The sequence below is a fragment of the Xenopus tropicalis genome, chromosome 5 (assembly GCF_000004195.4).
Source record: "Xenopus tropicalis strain Nigerian chromosome 5, UCB_Xtro_10.0, whole genome shotgun sequence".
NCBI lineage: Eukaryota > Metazoa > Chordata > Amphibia > Anura > Pipidae > Xenopus > Xenopus tropicalis.
In genome coordinates, this window is record NC_030681.2 from 137,602,892 (window position 1) to 137,624,526 (window position 21,635).

The following is a 21,635-nucleotide window of genomic DNA, read 5'->3' on the forward strand; positions in this document are numbered from 1 at the left end:
CCAGCCATCAAGTAGATGTGAATTTCAGTTCAAGTGTACCAATCATAGTTTGGTAATTATTTATGTGTCATTTAACAGTCATTTGGCATCGACATTTTCATTTTTTCTTCTTCATCTCCTCATTAAGAGAGGGCATAGTGCCAACTGCTGTACAAAGGCAGTCAACTGAAACTGAAGAAATACTGAAACAAATAATTAGTTGTATTAAAAATAGCTTCTTGGCACTTAACTTTCCCTCACTGTCCAGCTTATGTAGGTCAGGTTTCTCCCTGTCTCGGTGGTTTTAATATCTACAGACTTTTTATTGCTGGATCAATAACTGTGGGTTGGATGGTGCAGAGAATGGAGTCAATGCCAGTTAAGGGGCATATTTATTATAGTGTGTAAGCCAACATCACTGGTGATGTTGCCCATAACAACCAAATAGCGATTCGATTTTAAAGGAAAACTATACCCCCAAACAATGTAGGTCTCTATAAAAATATATTGCATAAACAGCTCATATGTAAATCCCTGCTTCATCTAAATAAACCATTTTCATAAAAATATACTTTTTAGTAGTATGTGCCATTGGGTAATACTAAATAGAAAATTGCCATTTTAAGTTCTAAGGGCCGCCCCTGGGATCATAGGATTCACAGTGCACACAAACAAGCCAAGGCACACATACATGCTAGGCCCCATCAGCCAATTAATGGACAGAGTTCTGTCTTTTACTCCCACACTACTTCCTGTTACAGATAGAGCTGCATTATTTCCTGTCTCTGAGGGAACACACAGCCCATCACAAAATGGCGGCTCAAGGGAAAGGATGTAAAAGGGCAATATTTACTGATATATATATTCCAGTTTGGTGAGATTCTTTAATAGGTCAATTAACATAATATAAACTATCTGTTGGTTAAGTATTCATTCTGGGGGTATAGTTTTCCTTTAATGGTCAATTACAAGAAAACAAAAGCAAAGATTTGATTGGTTGCTATCAGCAACATCACCAGTGATGCTGGCTTACACACTATAATAAATAAGCCCCACAATTTCTGTTGTTACAGTCTGGGCATTGGCAGCTCTGTGACATTTTCCTGATGGTTGCAAGTTCTTAGGTTTGGCCCCTGTGGAATGCACCAATGAGCAAGTCAATGCCCCTGATGAATCGGGAGCCTGTTATGTGCAGGGTGCAACTGCTGTGGTTACATTTCCTTAATGATTGCCAATGGATTTATTGGTGTCACATGAAGACAAATTGCCCTGTAGAATAGGTTACTGAGGTTTAATTCCTAGAAAACCCAAGAACAGGAATATAACGCTGGTTTCTGCGTGTATCTCTGGCTCCATTCCCTACCTAATAAAACATATAAACTGTACGCTAAATACAATGTTCATTTTCCTGAAGTTTATAATTTCAGTGCTGCTAGAGAGTAGTGTTTCAATGAAGATTGTCGCCCTAGCTGAGAGACTAATTCTTTTTCCACGTACATTTTCCCTTTAAGAATTATGGGATTTTAGGCCACTGAATTAGGTGTTTATTGTGGAATTATGCTTGATGCACAGATCCAAATGATAATAATAACTCTCTTTATTTATCCTACACACTTTTCAACATTCCGACGTTTCTAATCAAAAAAGTTTCTGTTGTAATGCTTTAATAATATGAGTATAGTGCATATTATAGGTCAGATTTACCAAATCCAGTGCCAGCAATATTGCTTTGTTACCCCAGATACAGTCAGGTGATCCCAATGGAGCTAATAAAAGGGCAACCATATGGGAGTTTTAACCTTATACCCAAGCATGTTGCAGGTAAAACTTAGTCCCTTTGCTCAGTACTAATCTTAAATTACTTATATAGGTCAGTTAGGGTAGGACTGGCCAGAAGGGATGACTTTGACGTAGTTGGCCAGCTTGAAGTATATTGCAATGTACGGACAAACAATCCCTCTTTTTGGAGGTGGGGAGGGAAGGCATTTCTTAGTAGCTGAATGCACGGAAATGCCCTAGTGTCCTATTTCTACATATTGATAATGGGTGAGTGCAGAGGATTTTTTGCGGTTGTTTATTGTTACCCCAGATATCCACCCACTAGGAGAGTTTAATTGATGATTGGATGAGGCTCATAGAGGTCTCTCTGCTAATGTTCCTGTGTGGGGATCCGGCCCCACTGGGGATACCTGAGTGCTAGCATCTCGTGGTGCATGTCAGCGAGCCGGGGAAATGCCATTAAGTATGCTTTGTCCTTGTACCATAATTAGCCTGCTACACCATGACTATTGGTTCTGCATCTTTTATTGTCAGAGGGCTTATTTGTCTGAAGAGAACCAAGGCCAGATTTTGGAGATCTGGAGACAAGAGAAAAACAAGTCAGATTTTGCACAGTGTGCCCCAGCCTCATCCTCATCTCTGCAACATAAATTCTCATTGACTGCACCAACTATCAATCAATCAACCCAGCTTCACATTTAGAATTGTCTCTGAGCTGTATTTTTTGCCAGGTTCCCATGTCCATGGCACAGGCTAGCAGGCCACTAGTTCTTGCTGCTGACTAGGGTGCCAGGGGCCCACACTGAAACTGAAGATTAAGGGGCATAATGTGAGTTTAGAGCCTAATGCATTAAAAACTCACCCACGTTCTATTCATTCCATTTTAAGAATAATATTTATCAGTGGATGAAATTAAGAACTGACCATTTGATAAATATGCTTCTAAAAATCCCTTAGGGATGAACAGATTGTGGGTGAGTTTTTATGTAATAAGGTCTAAACTCACATGTTGATAAATCTGCCCCATAGGGTCCAATATATCTTCTCCACTCTCATAAAAAATCTTACTTACCATCTTTTCACATTATTTTATCCTTACTCCCTACTTCTCTCTCTACTACTCCCTATTTCTCTCTCTACTACTCCCTACTTCAAAATGTTTTATTTCCTTTTCTGTCTCTTATCAGCAATTTATGTTATTATCTTCTGCTCCTCTTCTTCCCTCTCTTCTTTCCTTCATTTCATATCATTTCTCATATTCTCTCCATTCTCTCTTCAGTTGCCATAGAGAAAGAGGAATGGTCATGGTTCATGCCTGGGGGACCTACTAAGGCCTATATGCTATCATAGGATAATATTTTTTGAACTGAACATGGCAGCAGCTTTAGTGCCATGATAGCTACACTCCAGGTTCTATTAAATGAATTTTAACACCACGAGTTTATTTTAATACTGGTAATTTAAGTTATTTCAGATGAATCCTTGGTCCAAAGAAAAGAATGCACAAATAGATAGTATAAAAATGAACAAAATCCCCTGATCTGCTGATGCTTTTTCAAAACTGGGCCATTCTCTCCAACGCTTATTTAGTTCTAAATGAATTCTCAGATCCTCCGATGACCTCCTACCTTAGGGGTAATATATTATGTAATGACCTGGTTCACATTGAGGTCAAGGAATGTTGTTAAGATGCCATAAAGCATCCAAGTCCTTCAAAGATGACAGGTTGTACAGAACAAGGGATTGTTATACATGTGCCCCTATATGCTCACCCCTACATGTGGATCTATCAGATAAGACAATTCAGGTATGGGATCTATTAAGCTGTAATTAGCCAAGTACAGCAGGTGAAATCTGTCACCGACTCACAGCATGTTAGGTTGAGGAACTCACAAATAAATCAATAAATATATAAACAACTATACGCGTCCTACGTTTAGTGGAGTTTTATAATAGCGACACAACTTTAGGAACTGTAATAACTACTAGGTATTTGTCTTCGCAATTGCCAGGATATTACCACTTTAAAATGAGTATGCAAATGTATTTTGTAGATATGTAGGCAATATCTCACAATCTGGCATTCATCTTTATATGCTGGTTGCCATGGTTACATCACTATGTTTTTCTTGACATCGAGTAGATGTCACGTGGTTGCAGTGTGACGGGGCCGCTGCCACATATCTGCCACGTGATAGTGTACTCACTTCATGAGAAATGTACGTATTGAAATGGGACTTTTATATAGATATGAAAATATATTCAGCAAATGGCTCAAGTACCAGTCAGTTAATAAAAGAAGACTAATCATGTAAAATGGATGGATTTATCATAGATCAGCAAGTGAAAAGGCAATTCCACTGAAAACAGATGAGAAGTACCACTCAGTTTGCCTGAATATTGATAGATCTTCAAAAAATACAAATGTAAGCCTTTAAGTCAGCTAGATAACCCGAGCAATCAGTGTAAAATGTGCATTTTCTTAAAGGTAATTACATTTGCATGTCTTGCTCTTTTATTTGCTTACTCTGTATATATCAGTCAGCTTTTTAACCCGCTTTGCATGTTATGGAAATTGCATAGGAATATGCAAGTGAGACCCGGCAGATGTAGTACAAGCAGCAGTCTTTTATAGTAAAGAGAAAAATAAATAAGGTTGAGGAGACTGCCTCATACAGACAAAAGCAAACAAAAGGAATTCTGGGAATGAATAAAAAAAATTCCATTTACATGGGTTTATCCTATAGGCTAAAGCTCACCCACTGGGTTTAAAGCAGAAGCCAGTATAATAGCTGATCAGATTCCCAACTACAGACCGGTTTCGCCCTTCTTGAGGCTCATCAGTGTAGTGCAGGGTTTTCTGATCAGCTTAGGTAGAGTCACCATGTAGCCTATAGGATAAACCCATGTAAATGGGATTTTTTTTTAAGAGTTTGGAATTCATTCCCAGAATTCCTTTTGTTTGCTTTTGTCTGTATGAGGCAGTCTCCTCAACCTTATTTATTTGTTTGTAGAACCACATGGTGACTCTACCTAAGTTGATCAGAAAACCCTGCACTACACTGATGAGCCTCAAGAAAGGCGAAACCGGTCTGTAGTTGGGAATCTGATCAGCTATTATCCTGGCTTCGGCTTCAAACCCAGTGGGTGAGATTTAGCCTATAGGATAAACAAATGTAAATGGGATTTTTTTTAAGAGTTTGGAATTCATAGTAAAGAGACCAAACACAGTCTGGAAGGTTATAGGCTAGTGGTTCCTATTAGGAAGGCTCAGACCAATAGCTAGATGGGTCTAGGTAGCCACTGCTCTAAGCCCTTCCAGGGGGAAGGCCACTAAGGGTAAGATTTGCGCAGATTTGCCTAGTTGCTTTTCTATATCATCCTGAAAGCCCAGATTGAAGCTCAAGTGAACACTGCTTGCTGCTTCCTACATAATCCTGGAACTATTGCTAAATGGTTGGGCTACAGTCTTTCTGCCTTTCCAGGGGCCCTCTGTTCCTCTAATTCCAGTCATATCTTTTACCAACCAACCAGCCTGTATATTATCCTGATTACAGCCCATTCCTGCTTGTTGAGTGGTTAATCTATTGATGTTTGTTTCACTGAGTTGGGTCACAGAGGCCAACAATTTCATAATCAGATCTTCAGAGAAACACTAACAGAAATGCGCCACAGCCAAGAGGATAAAACAAACTGTTACAGCACTTTTTGTGCTGAGGTTGCTCAGTTCAACACAAGTGCACAATAACAAGCTTAAATAATGAATTGTGGAAATACTAAATGATCCTTGTCGTGCTGTTTAATGAAGGGAAGAGAGATTAACGTGATGCTTAGCATGAAGAGATATAGTTATGAACAGATAAAACGTGAAGCTCATCTAACAGATATTGTACTGACAGATATTTCATTGTTCTCATTGCCGTTTGGTTGGCTTTACCCTCCTAAAGCAACGTCTTCCCACCCCCACACCAACACACCTTCTGCCACTTCTAATCAATGCTGCTTGACTTCATTCTGCTCCTTCTACCCAGCTGTGTCCTGACTTTTTGGGTTCTTGTCTCCCTGTTATTGGCCAATGGTTGGTGAGGCCCCTAGGCACAGGCCCCACTTCCCACCTAACAAGGTTACTGATATATGAAAACCTCATCTATAAATGTATTACAGTCATAGGAATATCTAGGAGAATTATGTTTTTAATCCAAATATAACCCTAACTGGCCAACAGGCTGAGCTTCCAAAATATCTAGCACAGCATTTAAACATTTAATCCCTAATCTCTTGCCCTCCATCCTTGGCAACCTTGACTATAATTCCTATCCCAGCCAGTACATTTCTGAGCATTTATTGTTGTGCAGCTAAAGAAAATGCTTCTGGAATTCATTCAATATGTTGGAGTATTTCCAACAAAGGTCGAACTGTGGTACATACATTTTAGAATGTGGCCCTGGTATGGATATGTAGCTCTTATTTCTGGGCTTGAAGCCTACATCAAAGTCAGCCTGACATTCCAGAATGGTTGAATAAAGGCTCAATAAACAGCACACAGAGCTGACAAATTTTAAAAACAAGTGGGTTACTAAAGCAAGCAAATGTACATAGCGTCTCTAGGGATAATGTGCCCAAAGCACATGTGCCAGGTAATTTGTTGTCCAGGAGGTAAGAAAAATAAGTCTCAGATACCCAATGTCATCTCTCTATGGGGAATGCACAAATAGCAGCGTCCATTCAGAGGTATAAATGCAAATATGGAGAAATAATTGTCACTGGCTCATTCCCCGTTTCCAATAATGCACACAAGGCCTTTGTGACTTATGGGATACTGGATACTTGATATAAATGTACCCAGAAACCTCAATATTACATACCCTACTTTAGAAGTTTCCCTCATTTTACTCCTTTTTTGTGCTTTCATAAATATATAAATCATAATGCATTCCCTGAGACAATATAAAGGGTTAATAAAGGGTATAGTAGTGTTAAAGGACATATAAACCCCCCACAAGAAAAATGAATTAGTCAACAGCCTTAAATACCTGCCACTCCATTTTTTTAAAGATCAATAATCACTAAAGATTTCTTCTCCTCCTCTAACCCACTCGGCCCCCTCCCTCAGGAATTTACTTTGGCTGTTGGCTACTGAGCATGCTCAGTTCTTCCCAGCTCAGATTACTAAACACACCCTTTAGTCTAGCAGCCAGTGAAGAGATGCCATTGTTATTTCTATAGAAACTCTCCTCTAGCTCCTATTTTTTTTCTCTTAACCTAATGGTTAAGCTCAGCTTAACCATTACAGTACTCAATCAAAACAGAACTTTTTATCAAAGTAAGTCCTGCCTGTGTAAGCCTGCATTCTCGATTGCGTTTACATCTGCAAACAGCATGTGTGCTGTAAAGTTAACGTCACTGATAAAGTCAGAGTGACAATGGCTGCCAGTTGAAAGCTGCTATTTGTTTTAGGAAAATGTGATGGCACAGGCAAACGTATGTAACACTTGTTTGGCTATGATATGGCAAAACCCAGGCTAGTGATAGGTATAGAGCATGTGTTACATGCGACCTTAATACACAGGAGTGGGCCTCCGCTATATGGGAGGTATTGATGGAGCCGAGGGTGTAGTTGAACTACAACTAGGTAGAGCTTGTGTGGTGCAGATGGAATAATGGACGCCAGAAAGGTTCTTGCTCATGAACTATAGTACAATTTATTGGACAAAGGCACAGCTTAATAGTGCAGCAGGGTTATACTCACAGACACAGCAGTGTATGATGTCACAGATAGTACAACAGATGTGACACTTTAGGCACAGAATAACCCACTTGGAGGATGCACCGAGGATTAGTTGACACCTGAGATATAGACCTTTCAGAAGGGAGTGTTCTGGCCGACTGTGGTCCAGGGGAGAGCTCCTAACACTGGTACCTGGCGTCTAATAAAACCGGTCCCTAAAGAACGACTACAGAGCCGGGGTGGACTAAACCCTTTGTTACAACTCCTGGTTGGGGCTATTAACTGGCCTTGCTAAATAGGCTGACTACAATCACCTCTCCTAGAGGGTGCTATAAATGAAACTGTCTGTGCTGGCTTTACCTCGTTCACGGGGCCCTGTCCCCGACTTAGCACTAGGGTAGGTGGTCCCCTAGGGTACAAATGGCTTCTGGGCCTATGTTCTGGTCCAGGCTCAGTTGGGATCTGTCCAGAACACAGCATGCAGCCAAAAGAGGAAGCCACTTCCTTGTGCAAGACACTATATAGTCTGCCAAGGGGAGTGGTCAACCTGGGCTAAACCTATAGAGGGCAGCCTAATAACAGTAACCTGATATCAGAGGGCTCTGCCCTATAACAATACAGATTAGATAAAGATAAGGGATAACACCATAGGGAGCTTAACCCTATGGGTCCCTACACGTATATACATTGTGAATAAATCTGTATATCAAGAAACATTTCATATCTATACATCCAATATTTAGAATAACAGACCATGTTGTACATTACCAATACATGCTGTACATACATTCAAGAGAAAGCCTCCACACTGCCAATTAAGACATAAATACATACATACATGTACATATCCCTGGGTATTAGATAGCAGCAGTATACATTTCCAAGATTGCTCATGCTCTCAGTGGAGATGAATATTTATATCTTGAACCTGAAGCTTCTAGGGGCTATGCAGCTGCACTCATCTTAGTTTATTTGTATGGGGTTGCACTGCAGCACAATCAATATATCCGCACGGCAAAGTCTTGACCCCATTATCCTTTGATGCAGAAAACAGGAAAGACGTATTTTATTCAAGGACACTGCACTCCCATGGTGTACAAAGCTGTACATGGATCTAAATATTGTTGTTGCAAGAAGAGCCTCTGGAACATGTAGCATCACATATAAGGACAAACACTGAGCAGTGTTCCCTGTAAGCTGTATGCTCATGCATGCACACAAGGTAGGGCACCCGTGCACACAAAACATCATGGAGTGCACATACAATTCAGCATGCACACCAGTACTAGGAACCATGAACATCTCTGCATACGTTCTCACAGTGTTATCCTAATTAAAGCGCAATATAAATTGTACTTCTTAACCTTTACAATTGCCCACCAGTCAAGGTCATGGGACCTTTATACTCTTGAACCTCTCCAGAAGCCACTTGGGCCCTTGCCTGTGTCCATATTGTAGAGGAAATAATGAAAACAATTAGGAAGAACCTTCTTCTGAACCCAACACAAGACAACTTTACCTAACTTAAATATATCTGTAGGCAAAATAGTATATCATCCATAAGCCCTGACTTATTGCCTTTATCTCTATTACACATCTACTGGGTCTTAGTAGCTATCAGAAAGACTTCAAATTAGCACCTAATGGAACTACATGTTTCAACCATGGTGTTTTTAATATGTGATTTGACTCCTAAAACCCTTTCTCTATTTATTGATCTTCTCAAAGCCGTATTTGTGTATTTATTTAAGCACAATGATACGCAGCGTTTGCACAACCTTCTCTTTGGTAACCACCATAACTGCTTACCTTAGTGTATTGACTACAAAACCAGGCAACAGTTATGACCCTTCAACAGTTCAAGTACAGCTCAAGATGAATTCATTTCTGTATTGGTTACAATTGTGCTTGAATTATCCATTGCAGCATGTATGTATATGACCCACCCCCATGACCAAAATGCTATGTATCACTGCCTATATTAGTTATGTAGGCATCTAGACATTAACAGAACCATGGATCTTCATTGTTCTGCTGTTTTGTTAATGGCACATTCTGCATTTACATCTCCTGTTAATGGAGTGCATGCATTTCAGTTTCCAGTATGTGCGATCCTTTCAAGAAAAGCCAATGAGCACCTGAATATTGCATTTACTATACCTTTAGTACAGAAAATATTCTTACTTGTGCATGTTTTCCAGTCTTCCGGCGATCATTATGTAATATGCAATTCCGCTTTGCACAATAAAATGTAAGGCATACCTATGGAAGAAAACAAGATTGAATGAGCCCTTTTAGGAGATCCTTACAAAGAACAAGAGACTTTGGTTGTTTTAGCCGTGTATGTTTGGGCGACTGAACCCTGTGGAGGACGAAATGCCCGACACGGATTCATGTGCCACTTCCAAACCTTTTATATCTGCCAGCAGCTTGTTCCCACAATTCCCTGCATATGTAAAGTCAATAAGGAAAGGAACGTAACAGTGCAATGCATTCTGGGTTATGTAGTTCCTGCATGCTGTCTGTAAGCTGTGGAAAAACTTGTAACATCCATGTTTTAGTCCCTCCTCCCCTGCCAGGATTTCAAATGATGCAGAAAGAGAAGAACTGTTTTGCAGCTGGATTTCTGCATATAAAAATTGTATTGTTTTCATACTTTTTGAAGGAAAAGATTACATTGATAGGTATATTAGGGCTTTCTGTGTTGTGTGGGCTCTTTAACAAATTGTTTTGGAAGCTGGAGTTCTCCTTAAAAGAAAGGCACCATTAAGGCTTAGTAAATCTTGCATACAGACATATTTTGTCATATGTGTTTATTAAAAACTTTAGCCATTTTCGTTTCAAATAAATCTCAAAGTAATTACTCTTTTAAGCCCCAGAAAAACCTATCCCTGTCCTTAATAACCTTCAGAGTTTTTCCAGCTGTCAATGGGAAACACCCCCCAACTCTAGCCAATTATTTATATATGGCTGCCCTACAATGCAGAGCTCATCATAAAAAAACAGTTTAGGCTAGAGGTTAAAAGGATACAAGTAGAACATGTTTAGATAAATTAGTGCTGTCCAACATTTAGCACAGTGTGCCAGATTTGCACTACTTAATGTTCTAGGGACAAACTGTACTGAAATAATAATGTTATACAAAGATGTGTATGGAGCCTGTGCATAGATCTGCATCTGGCACTGAGCTAAATAGGAAATAAACTGCAATTGTAGAGCATTTTAAAATAAAACAGATCTTGATAAAGCAAAAAAAAACACCATTTAAAAAGCATAATTTTTTTCCTCAATATCAGCTTTACTAACTTTATGCACAAGTAAGTTGTTTTCAACATTGGCAGTTTTCAATCAAGACCTGCTTTGGTGCAAGAAGAGTTAAGGTGGCCATACACAGGCCGATTGTAGCTGCCGATATGGGTCCCTTGGACCGATTCGGCAGCTTATCGGCCCGTGTAGGGGAAGAAACGAGGGGCCTGCCCGACCGATATCTGGCCTGAAATTGGCCAGATATCGATTGGGCAGGTTAAAAGATTAAAGCTGGCCATACACGCACCGATACTATCGTACGAAACCTCGTTTCATACGATATTCGGTGCGTGTATGGCATGTCGGCGAGTCGACCAATATCGCAGGAAGCTGCTGATATCGGACGACTCGCCGATTGGCCAGGTTATAAAATTTTGATCGGGCGCCATAGAAGGCGCCTGACCAAAATCTGCCGTCAGTGCTGAATCGGCAGAAGGAGGTAGAAATCCTATTGTTTCTACCTCCTTATCTGCTGTTTCAGCCCTGACTGTGTGTGGCGGATCTGAGGATGTTTCGTGCGACCATCGGTCCATCGTCAGATTGCCACGTGTATGGCCAGCTTTAGTTGGATCCCCGAACCGACTGCCCCATTGCCGCCATTATAATTCGATCTTTTGGCCCCAGGGCCAAACGATCAAATTAGCCTACATGTTCCCCGATATTGCCCACCCATAGGTGGAGATATCTGGAGAAGATCCGCTCACTTGGCGAGGTCTTCACGTGTATGGGCACCTTTAGTTCCGCCAAGTTCTCCAATAATGATGGTAGACAACCAGAAAAAGCACCTTGGAGACATTATAACGGTCAATTCATATGTAGCTGTAGGAATCCTCTTTATGGCTAAGAATTATGCCGTCAGTCAAGTAGCAATTCTGCCATTTTGGCTGAAACATTGGGCTTTGCTTACTTGGTGCCACTTCCACCATGGTCGGTAGTACTCAAACATGTATTCAGTGGTTATAAATAGGTGTACTAACCCTGCAGCTGGGACAGTCAGTTTATACTACATATGAAGGTCCAACTTTGTCCCCATAGCTAATATTAAGGTTAGAGATCTAGGAAAAAAGTGGCTTGTTAGCTATCCAGCCAGAATGTGTGTGTCCCACACAATCTAACCTTAACATTACTTCAAGGTTTTCAGGTTATATAGGAAATACAATTATACCCAAATCTCACCCTAACTGGCCTTTAGGCTGAGCCCCCACTGCCCAAGCCCCCCCAGTTTGGGAACTACTGCTACACCATTCCCAAAATGAAAAAATAAAATATATAAAATAGCAGAACTTACCATCCGAAGCAAAAAAGTGCAAGGTACAGGCCCAGCAGTGTTGCGACTACATGTCGGATTAAGGGACTAGTTTTGCTTGAATGTAGGTAGATGCGGAACCAAATAGCAGCAAGCAAGGCAAAGACTTGGCACGCTACGAAGTTAACCTGCAGGGGGAAGAGAAACATATTTATTACTATCAAGCTGGGAAACCTGAGTCATTTAGTCAGTTATCTTATATGAAGAAGGCCACCGGTCACGGTTTTGTTTCAGTGGCGCCTAACATAGTGAATTACACTCAGTTTGCCCGCAATTGAAAAACACTCTGCAGATAATAGATACTATACATGTGTGCAAGACTGGATTTTTTTTATGTCTAAGCAAAGCCTGAGCTTTAGAAGCGTCACACAAACCAGGGTTGTTTATAGGTTATCTGTCACCCACATATAAAAATTATATAATAAAAGTCCTTTGAAAATTAAACATAGAACCAAAAATTATTTTTTACTAAAACATCCATACCTAAATTTAACACCTGAGCTGTCAATCATATATTTGCTGCTCCGCCTCTATGCCTTAGGCGGGCAGTCAATTACTTTTACTTTACATTTAGCACTTCCTAGATATCAGTGCACTCCTCACATTCTCTTTCCCCCTAATTGTGCAGCCTTTGCATGGATTTAGGCATTAGTCCCCCTATTCTAGTGCATACACAAGGCTTTGGGATGATGCAAAGCTTGGCACCTGCCTTCTTGCTGTGATTGTGAATTCCAAGACTGAAGGAAACAAAATGAAAATAATTTTTATTATGTAAATAATGTTTATTTTGCTCAACTAACAGATTTTTCAACTAAGGGATTTTGAATTATTTCTTAGGGTAACAGGTCCCCTTTAAAAAATAACAAAAACTCTTATTTTGTATACAAAACTGCAATCAGACATGATCTAGAACACTGGGGGGTTTTGCCTTTTGGCTCAAGCCCACCTTTGATGGCTAGGATCTGGTTGAGGCTCTTCTTAGCTCGCAGCCAAGTTACTGATATATAAATATATTGCAGTATCAGTCATTCAGCCATACTGTAGCTCCAAGAAAATGTAGGACAATCTCACCCTAAAAGGCCTTCAAGCTTGACTGCGGCAAGCTTTTTCCCAAAGCCCACCTCTACTGGCCTGTATGTTGGGTTCATCACAGTCTCTGCTACAGGGCCCCTGGTCACTCAGTTTGGGGAACACTGATCTAGAGCTCAAGAGACAGGCACAGAGTCACCCACAGTAGAAATTCCTAGTTACCTCAGGCAACTTAGCTAGTCTGTGCAGGCTACAAAGGCAAAAGTTTGGATGGGCAGGAAGGTTAGAAGAGAATATGTATGGGTATGGGGACAAAGTGAAATGGGCATTACAAAGAGAAAGGGAGTACGGAAGACCAAAGAAAATTTTAAAAATGTTATCTTGGTCTGTGGAATCATTGTCTAAAGGGGAAAACCCATGGGAAGATTGCTGTGCTGATGCCCAACATGGAGGTCAGGAGGCAACCAGATTTTCATTCTGAACAAGTCAACTGTCTAATAATGGGACTCCATAATGGATGTGAGACCTGTCACCATAAAGTTGGGCGGTCCAGTCAAAATACACTCTGCTTTCTGTGTGTAGCCAGCGTAGGCTTTCCTGGTCAGTGCTCTCTTCTCAAAGCAACACTGCAGAGGGACATTAAAAGGGCAGAAAATAATAAATCTGCTGGGTAAGAAATATTCTTATATATATACTGTGGGGATTTAGCTGGTAGCAGCCGGTAGCGGATGGAAATCTGGGCAGACAACTCTGGTTTGCAACCAAAATGATAAGGCTCCTGCCTGTGCTTTATTTTCCACAGTAAAGCAGTATATATCACAACTTGGTATTTGCAAGTAAACAGTTCAAGAAAACAGAAGTCTCACCAGACTGTAGTTTCAACACACGGGATACCCAAATCCTCACTGCCAACGCTCGGCAGTGCTCTTCTGGAGTCCCAGAATCAGGGGAGCTTGTCATCAGTCCAGCCTGCCCCTCTCAGTCTCTCTCAGAAACTGAACTATCTGGTCGTGACTCCCACTGCTCCCTCACAGTGGCAGGTGGCACCCCCAGCTCCTCTGGGAGTCCCCAACACAGGCAGCCCTCCTGCTCTGTGCCCTGCTCTGGGAGTGACCTCCAATCAGACAAGGATTAACCTCCAAGTCTCCCAGCAAACTGAACTCCTGCTGCACACCCAGGCTCACCTTAAATGATTCAGGTGTTGCCTAATTGGCTCCAGCATTCCCTAATTGGCTCCAGCTTTCCCTAGCCATACTTCAGGGTCCTAGCCTCTCCTGCCCTGGAGATTTAAAGGAGCCAGTACCTCAGCCTGGGTGTTATATACCTGCCATCCAACAGACAAGTCTCACTGAGACAAGCCTTTTTGTCACAATACATATACATATATATAGACAGCCAGTTGGTGCATACCACTAACAATGATTACACCTGGGTGCAAGAGCAAATATAGTACAATAAGACAAAAAAGTGTCAGCACTCGCAGGATTTAAATTATTAAATTGAATTATTAATTTAAATCCTGTGAGTGCTGACACTTTTTTGTCTTTCATATATATATATATATACAATCCATAGGTTTTCAGCACACCAACAGACCGAATGACCTGGGTGCTACCAGATTATGCAAGGTTATCCAGAAAATCAGGAAAAAACAGGTGCACTCCAGGAACCTTTAAAAATAAAAGTCAAGATTCTTTATTTAAGTCATTTTAAAAATATATCGGGCCTGATACATTTTTAAAATGACTTAAATAAAGAATCTTGACTTTTATTTTTAAAGGTTCCTGGAGTGCACCTGTTTTTTCCTGATTTTCTATATATATATATGTAGAATTTGAAAGGCAGAGCACTCGCCCAAAAAAGACAAGAAAAGCCCAGGTGCTGCCACAAAAAATAATATCAGCATGTAGAACTCAGAGCCCTCATGGGACTTACATTATGTGCAAAAATGTATTGGTGTAAGGCATATATACATATTAATACACATTAATACACAAGAGCCATGAATATCCTGTAAATAATATCCTTACAAACAGTGCTTAGTGATGTCATCAGTTATGATCGGTGCTTAATGATGTAATTCCTGTCACAGACTCACTAAAACTTGTCTCTTATAATATATAATGCACCCCCTGTTGAAAAATATGAGGATATTGTTACTCAGAATTCTGTGACCTGTATAAAAGCACTCAGCCTTCATGCTTTTATATGGTTATGAATTGGTGACTTATAATATCCTTATATTTTACAACAGGGGGTACATGATTCATTATATATATAAAATACACACACACACATATTATGAATCAAGGTCTTCTTTGACAATGCATGACTTTTTGGTTTAAGTAACATTAGGGAAATAAGGCTTGGAAGGCAGGATAATATAGCAGGTTTGTGATTTTCCCAGCAGAACCCGACAGAACCAATTATCACACAGACACACAGAGCGGAGCCGGGCACGGAATCTGCGTCACTCACTATACACCTAATAAATACAACTGAACAAGGCTCAGTAATGGGCGCACAATAATAAGCAGGGCTGCAATGGACTGCACATAGGCAATAGGATAACATCACCAGCAGATCAGGTTATAAGTGTTTGTACTGGAGCTAATGGCCTAAAGCTGCTATTGAACTACAGCTCCCAGCATCTCATGGCACTAAATCACTACACATTTCATATTGTGCAAGTTATTTGTACTTTGTGTGTATAATACACATTATATCTCACACTGTGACACTGTTAACTTTTAGTATGTTATAGATGGCCAATTCTAAGAAACGTTATCTTTTTTTATAGGTTTTGATTTATTTGCCTTCTTCTTTTAACCTGTTGCAGCTTTAAAATGGGGTCAATGACCTCCGCAGCCAAAAAAACATTTCTTTGTGAAACTACAGTTTACTTGTTATCGTTATTTTTTAGTACTTATTTTTCTATTCAGGTCCTCTCCTATTCATATACAGGTATGGAATCCCTTATCCGGAAACCCATTATCCAGAAAGCTCCAAATTATAGAATGCCCGTCTCCCATAGACTCCATTTTAATCAAATAATTCAGAAATTTAAAACTGATTTCTTTTTTCTCTGTAGTAATAAAACAGTACCTTGTAATTGATCCCAACTAAGATATAAATAATCCTTATTGGGGGCAGAACAGTCCTATTGGGTTTATTTAATGGTTAAATGATTCCCTTTTCTCTGTAATAATAAAACAGTACCTGTACTTGATCCCAACTAAGATATAATTACCCCTTATTGGGGCAGAACAGCCCTATTGGGTTTATTTCATGGTTAAATGATTCCCTTTTCTCTGTAATAATAAAACAGTACCTGTACTTGATCCCAACTAAGATATAATTACCCCTTATTGGGGCAGAACAGCCCTATTGGGTTTATTTCATGGTTAAATGATTCCCTTTTCTCTGTAATAATAAAACAGTACCTGTACTTGATCCCAACTAAGATATAATTACCCCTTATTGGGGGCAGAACAGCCCTATTGGGTTTATTTCATGGTTAAATGATTCCCTTTTCTCTGTAATAATAAAACAGTACCTGTACTTGATCCCAACTAAGATTTCAATAAACCTTATTGGATGCAAAACAAGCCTATTGGGTTTAATTAATGTTTTATTGATTCTTTAGTAGACTTAAGGTATGGAGATCCAAATTACGGAAAGACCCCTTATCCGGAATACCCTTGGTCCCGAGCATTCTGGATAACGGGTCCTATACCTGTATTAGTCTTTCATTCAAACCACACCCTGATTGCTACAGTAATTTGGATCCTAGCAACCAAATAGCCAAATAATAAAAAATGAAAACCAGTTGCAAATTGTCTCAGAATATTACTCTCTACATTATACTAAAAGTTAACTCAAAGGTGAACAACCCCTTTAACCCAGTGAAGTAAAGGCCTCTAACTGCGCCTAAGTGACTACTTTGTGCTCCACATTACACTTCCCTTTAGTGGGAAGGCCAAGATGGCAGCTCCCCTTCATGACTGCAGTTTAGATCATAGAGATTTCTCAGCAAACTATGTTGTAACAATCTTAGGAATGGACGACTATGTTGTGCAGCGGGGAGTTACAATGACTTTATGTTTTCATGTAGATTCTGTCAACAATTTCTTGTATAACTGGGCAGACTGGAAACAGAAGTAAAACACATTCAGCTTCCAAGCCAACATGAAAGCAATGTTTGTATTAGCCAGGGGCAGCCTTTAGCTGCAAGTGGTTTCTAAGTGTTCTACTTCAACAACTAAAGGGTCACTGATTAACAACACTAATGCCAAGTGATAAATTGCCCACAGTCTGTTACCAGAGGCTACTATCTCAACCGTTACTATAGGCACCATCTCTCCCTACTATACCTGCTATCCCACAGCCACAGTCCCTTCCCAGAGGCTATTATCCCCCCACTGTTACTATAGGCACCATCTCTCCCTACTATACCTGCTATCCCACAGCCCCAGTCCCTTCCCAGAGGCTATTATCCCCCACTGCTACTATAGGCACCATCTCTCCCTACTATACCTGCTATCCCACAGCCCCAGTCCCTTCCCAGAGACTATTATCCCCCCACTGTTACTATAGGCACCATCTCTCCCTACTATACCTGCTATCCCACAGCCACAGTCCCTTCCCAGAGGCTATTATCCCCCCACTGCTACTATAGGCACCATCTCTCCCTACTATACCTGCTATCCCACAGCCACAGTCCCTTCCCAGAGGCTATTATCCCCCCACTGCTACTATAGGCACCATCTCTCCCTACTATACCTGCTATCCCACAGCCCCAGTCCCTTCCCAGAGGCTATTATCCCCCCACTGCTACTATAGGCACCATCTCTCCCTACTATACCTGCTATCCCACAGCCCCAGTCCCTTCCCAGAGGCTATTATCCCCCCACTGCTACTATAGGCACCATCTCTCCCTACTATACCTGCTATCCCACAGCCACAGTCCCTTCCCAGAGGCTATTATCCCCCCACTACTACTATAGGCACCATCTCTCCCTACTATACCTGCTATCCCACAGCCACAGTCCCTTCCCAGAGGCTATTATCCCACTGCTACTATAGGCACCATCTCTCCCTACTATACCTGCTATCCCACAGCCCCAGTCCCTTCTCAGAGGCTATTATCCCACTGCTACTATAGGCACCATCTCTCCCTGCTATACTTGCTATTCTGCAGGCAGTTTCTTTCCAGGGGCTATTATCCCACTGCTACTATAGGCACCATCTCTCCCTACTATACCTGCTATCCCACAGCCCCAGTCCCTTCTCAGAGGCTATTATCCCACTGCTACTATAGGCACCATCTCTCCCTGCTATACTTGCTATTCTGCAGGCAGTTTCTTTCCAGGGGCTATTATCCCACTGCTGTTGTGCAACCTGAACAGGCAAGAAAAACACTGCAGTGCTCTCCTAGGGTGCCACTATGTGCCAGATCTATGGAAGCTGCCCCTATTTGGGCCTCAAAAGGCAGTTCTGTTCTTAAAATAGATGGAATTTACTGTCCAAATGAATTTTTTTTTTGCTGATTTTATACTGCAACAGTTTTATAGGACATAAGGATTGGTGGGATCCTAGCAAGATACAGAACCTAAACAGATGGTTAAAGTAACTGTAGTGTAATTGTCTCAGATTGCAGCTGTATTCTGTCTCAGTTCCTAGGGTATCATATGCTACAGTGTGAAGAAGAAGCAATAAGTCTGGCTCCCAGTCATGTGAATAATTGCATAACTGTGTAATTCCCATGGCAATACAATGGACTTTAGCATCCAAAAAAAATGGCATTTATCATTAGCAAACCCAAGGCAACTATCACATCACAAGTACAGTATGTCCCAGGGGTCCATCTTACTATTCTGCCTGTAATATATGATGCAGGTTTCTGTCAGTGAATTAAAGAATGTCAGCATTAACATTCCAAGACACCCCTGAGCATGTCCTCAAAATATTAAGGTTAAGCTCTAGTTACACATAGCAACTAATCAGAACACTGCGTTACCTGGTCTGCTGTATAAAAGCAAATATCTTGTTGCTATGGGTTACTTGAGGTGGAGCAAATTTCCATGTGTTATTATATTATTCCAATACATAATGAATATATAATTCTTTATACAGCCCTGACGCACTTTACGTAGATTATACATCAGTCCCTGCCCCGTAGAGTTTACATATTAAGTCCATATTATATTATGATCAATTTTATCAGAAGCAAATTAACCTGCCTGTATGTTTTTGGAGTGTGGGGGGCAACCAGCAGTGCTACCCATTGCACCCCATTACATGAATATAATGGAGTAATGTTCCTAATAACAATATGATGGATTCAAATTTAAAACTCCCACTCACCCAAAAAAGTGCTGCAACTGCCCTGAACTGATCACTTAGTGAGTCAAACCATGGAAGGGAACAGAGGCTCAATTTAGTGGAGATGGTGGAGGTTTTTAATAGTAATTCATTAAATTTGTGTTTCATTATTGACTTTAGTAATTATTCAGCGGAGAGCTGAAGGAGTTAAAGTTGGGAGCAGCTTATACAGTAAGGATTGAGCATTTAATTCTCTATTTTGTAGGGATTCAGGATGTGTTTTGGGTACTTAGGGGTCTTAGATTGCGTAGGATATTGAGATGAACATGATTCTATTGCTCAGGCCTGCACTCTTTAGGGATTATTTTTTTCTAGAGGGGCTATTTTTTGGAATCAGGTGTGTCAGGGGCTATGCCTTGGAATCTTCGATTTCCCCCTTTCTATATGTCTACAGCTGCAATGATTTGTTGATCAATAATAAAAATAAAGTGAGGTTGTGGTGGTTAAAAAACACAAATGATAATAATCAAAATCTAAATGCCGTTATAGATTTGGTCAAATTAGCAGCAAGACAAGTAGATACACATATAATACAATGTATGTGGGCTTCCTATTGCTGCTAGCCTGCTTATACACTTATACATACACCTCAAGGAACATTTTCCTATAGTACGTGTGTAAATTTGCCAGACAAAACAGCAGTCCTCTTTTGCTTTATGACAGGGTACTATATTTATCAGCCAATGCTTAAAAAGGTGAACTAGCATAAATAAATTATTCTATAACATTTTCTACATTACTGTTTGGAGCTATTCGACAAAGGATCGGGCTGATACAGTATCAGCTGGGAAGGTTTGACATCCCAAGGGGGCCAAATGATCAGATCAACTCAGTTTGCTCCACTGCCTGGAGAAAAAAAACACTGGAATTTTCAACAATACATGTACTTAGGGATCAGTTTCTTAGATTGCGTAGAATGTTGAGATGAACATGGTTCTATTACTCAGGCCTGCGCTCTAGGTATAGTTTTTTTCTGGAGGGGCTATATCTTGGAATCAGGCACATCAGGGGCTATGCCTTGGAATCTTTGATTTCCCCCTTTCTATATGTCTACAGCAGCAATGATGTGTTGATCAATAATAAAAAATAAAGTGAGGCTGCGGTGGTTAAAAAACAAAAATGATAATAATCAAAATCTAAATGCCGTTATAATCTATGTTTTTAATTTTGTTTCCTTTAAATGGCATACTTTGAAGTAGTACTAATGAGCCAAGCCTGGCTTGTTTTTATCCTGCCTGAGCTGATGGGGGTTTGTTGGAGCATGCCTGTAACTGCATACAAAGGGACACTTTCCATAGATTTGGTCAAATTAGCAGCAAGACAAGTACATACACATATAATACAATGTATGTGGGCTTCCTATTGCTGCTAGCCTGCTTATACACCTCATGGAACATTACAGTACGTGTGTAATTTCCCAAACAAAACAGCAGTCCTCTTTTGCTTTATGACAGGGTACTCTAATTATCAGCCAATGCTTAAAAAGGTGAACTAGAATAAATAAATTATTCTATAACATTTACTACATTACTGTTTGGAGATATTCGACAAAGGATCAGGCTGATACAGTATCAGCTGGGAAGGTTTGACATCCCAAGGGGGGCAAATGATCAGATCAACTCAGTTTGCTCCACTGCCTGGAGAAAAAAAAACACTGGAATTTTCAATATAAACATATGATACCTCAGCCTCTCATGGGACTAGTAGGTGTTTAGTGTAAGATAATAGATATTAAAACAAAAGGGGTTGGATATGTGATGGCAGAATAGCGGTCATGTACCTTTATTGGGTTGTTCTGGATTTAATTAAAGAGCAGGGCTGGAACTAGGGGTAGGCAGAAGAGGCACCGGCCTAGGGCACAACGGTGGGGGGTGCCAGGCAGATACCAGGCCTTTCGACTACCACTAGATCCAGGCCCTTTCCCCACACTGCCGTAACCCCCACCAGCAGCCCTGGCAACCCCCCTGTGTGCACATGCATCGTGCGCTCGATTTGCCCGGCACTGATAAAGAGTATAATCCTACTGCTGTGTAATATAACCAAGTAACTAAGTAAAATACCCATAAGCAATGGCACAATATTGTAGGTTACAGATCTCATCTGCAGCTCTCCAGCCGAGACTCA

General features: G+C 40.6%; 1 protein-coding gene across 2 annotated transcripts in view; it reads right to left on the minus strand.

The window, feature by feature from the left end:
* mboat2 (membrane bound O-acyltransferase domain containing 2) overlaps nt 1–21,635 on the minus strand; it is a 93,725-nt gene that overhangs the window by 48,935 nt on the left and 23,155 nt on the right. The window contains exons 1-3 of one of the 2 annotated variants that reach the window (XM_018093749.2): nt 13,994–14,034; nt 12,081–12,226; nt 9,671–9,748 (exon numbers count right to left, since the gene is read on the minus strand). In XM_018093749.2, the coding sequence (XP_017949238.1) occupies nt 9,671–9,702 (32 nt within the window). In that variant the 5' untranslated portion in view covers nt 9,703–9,748; nt 12,081–12,226; nt 13,994–14,034. 2 annotated transcript variants of the gene reach the window in all.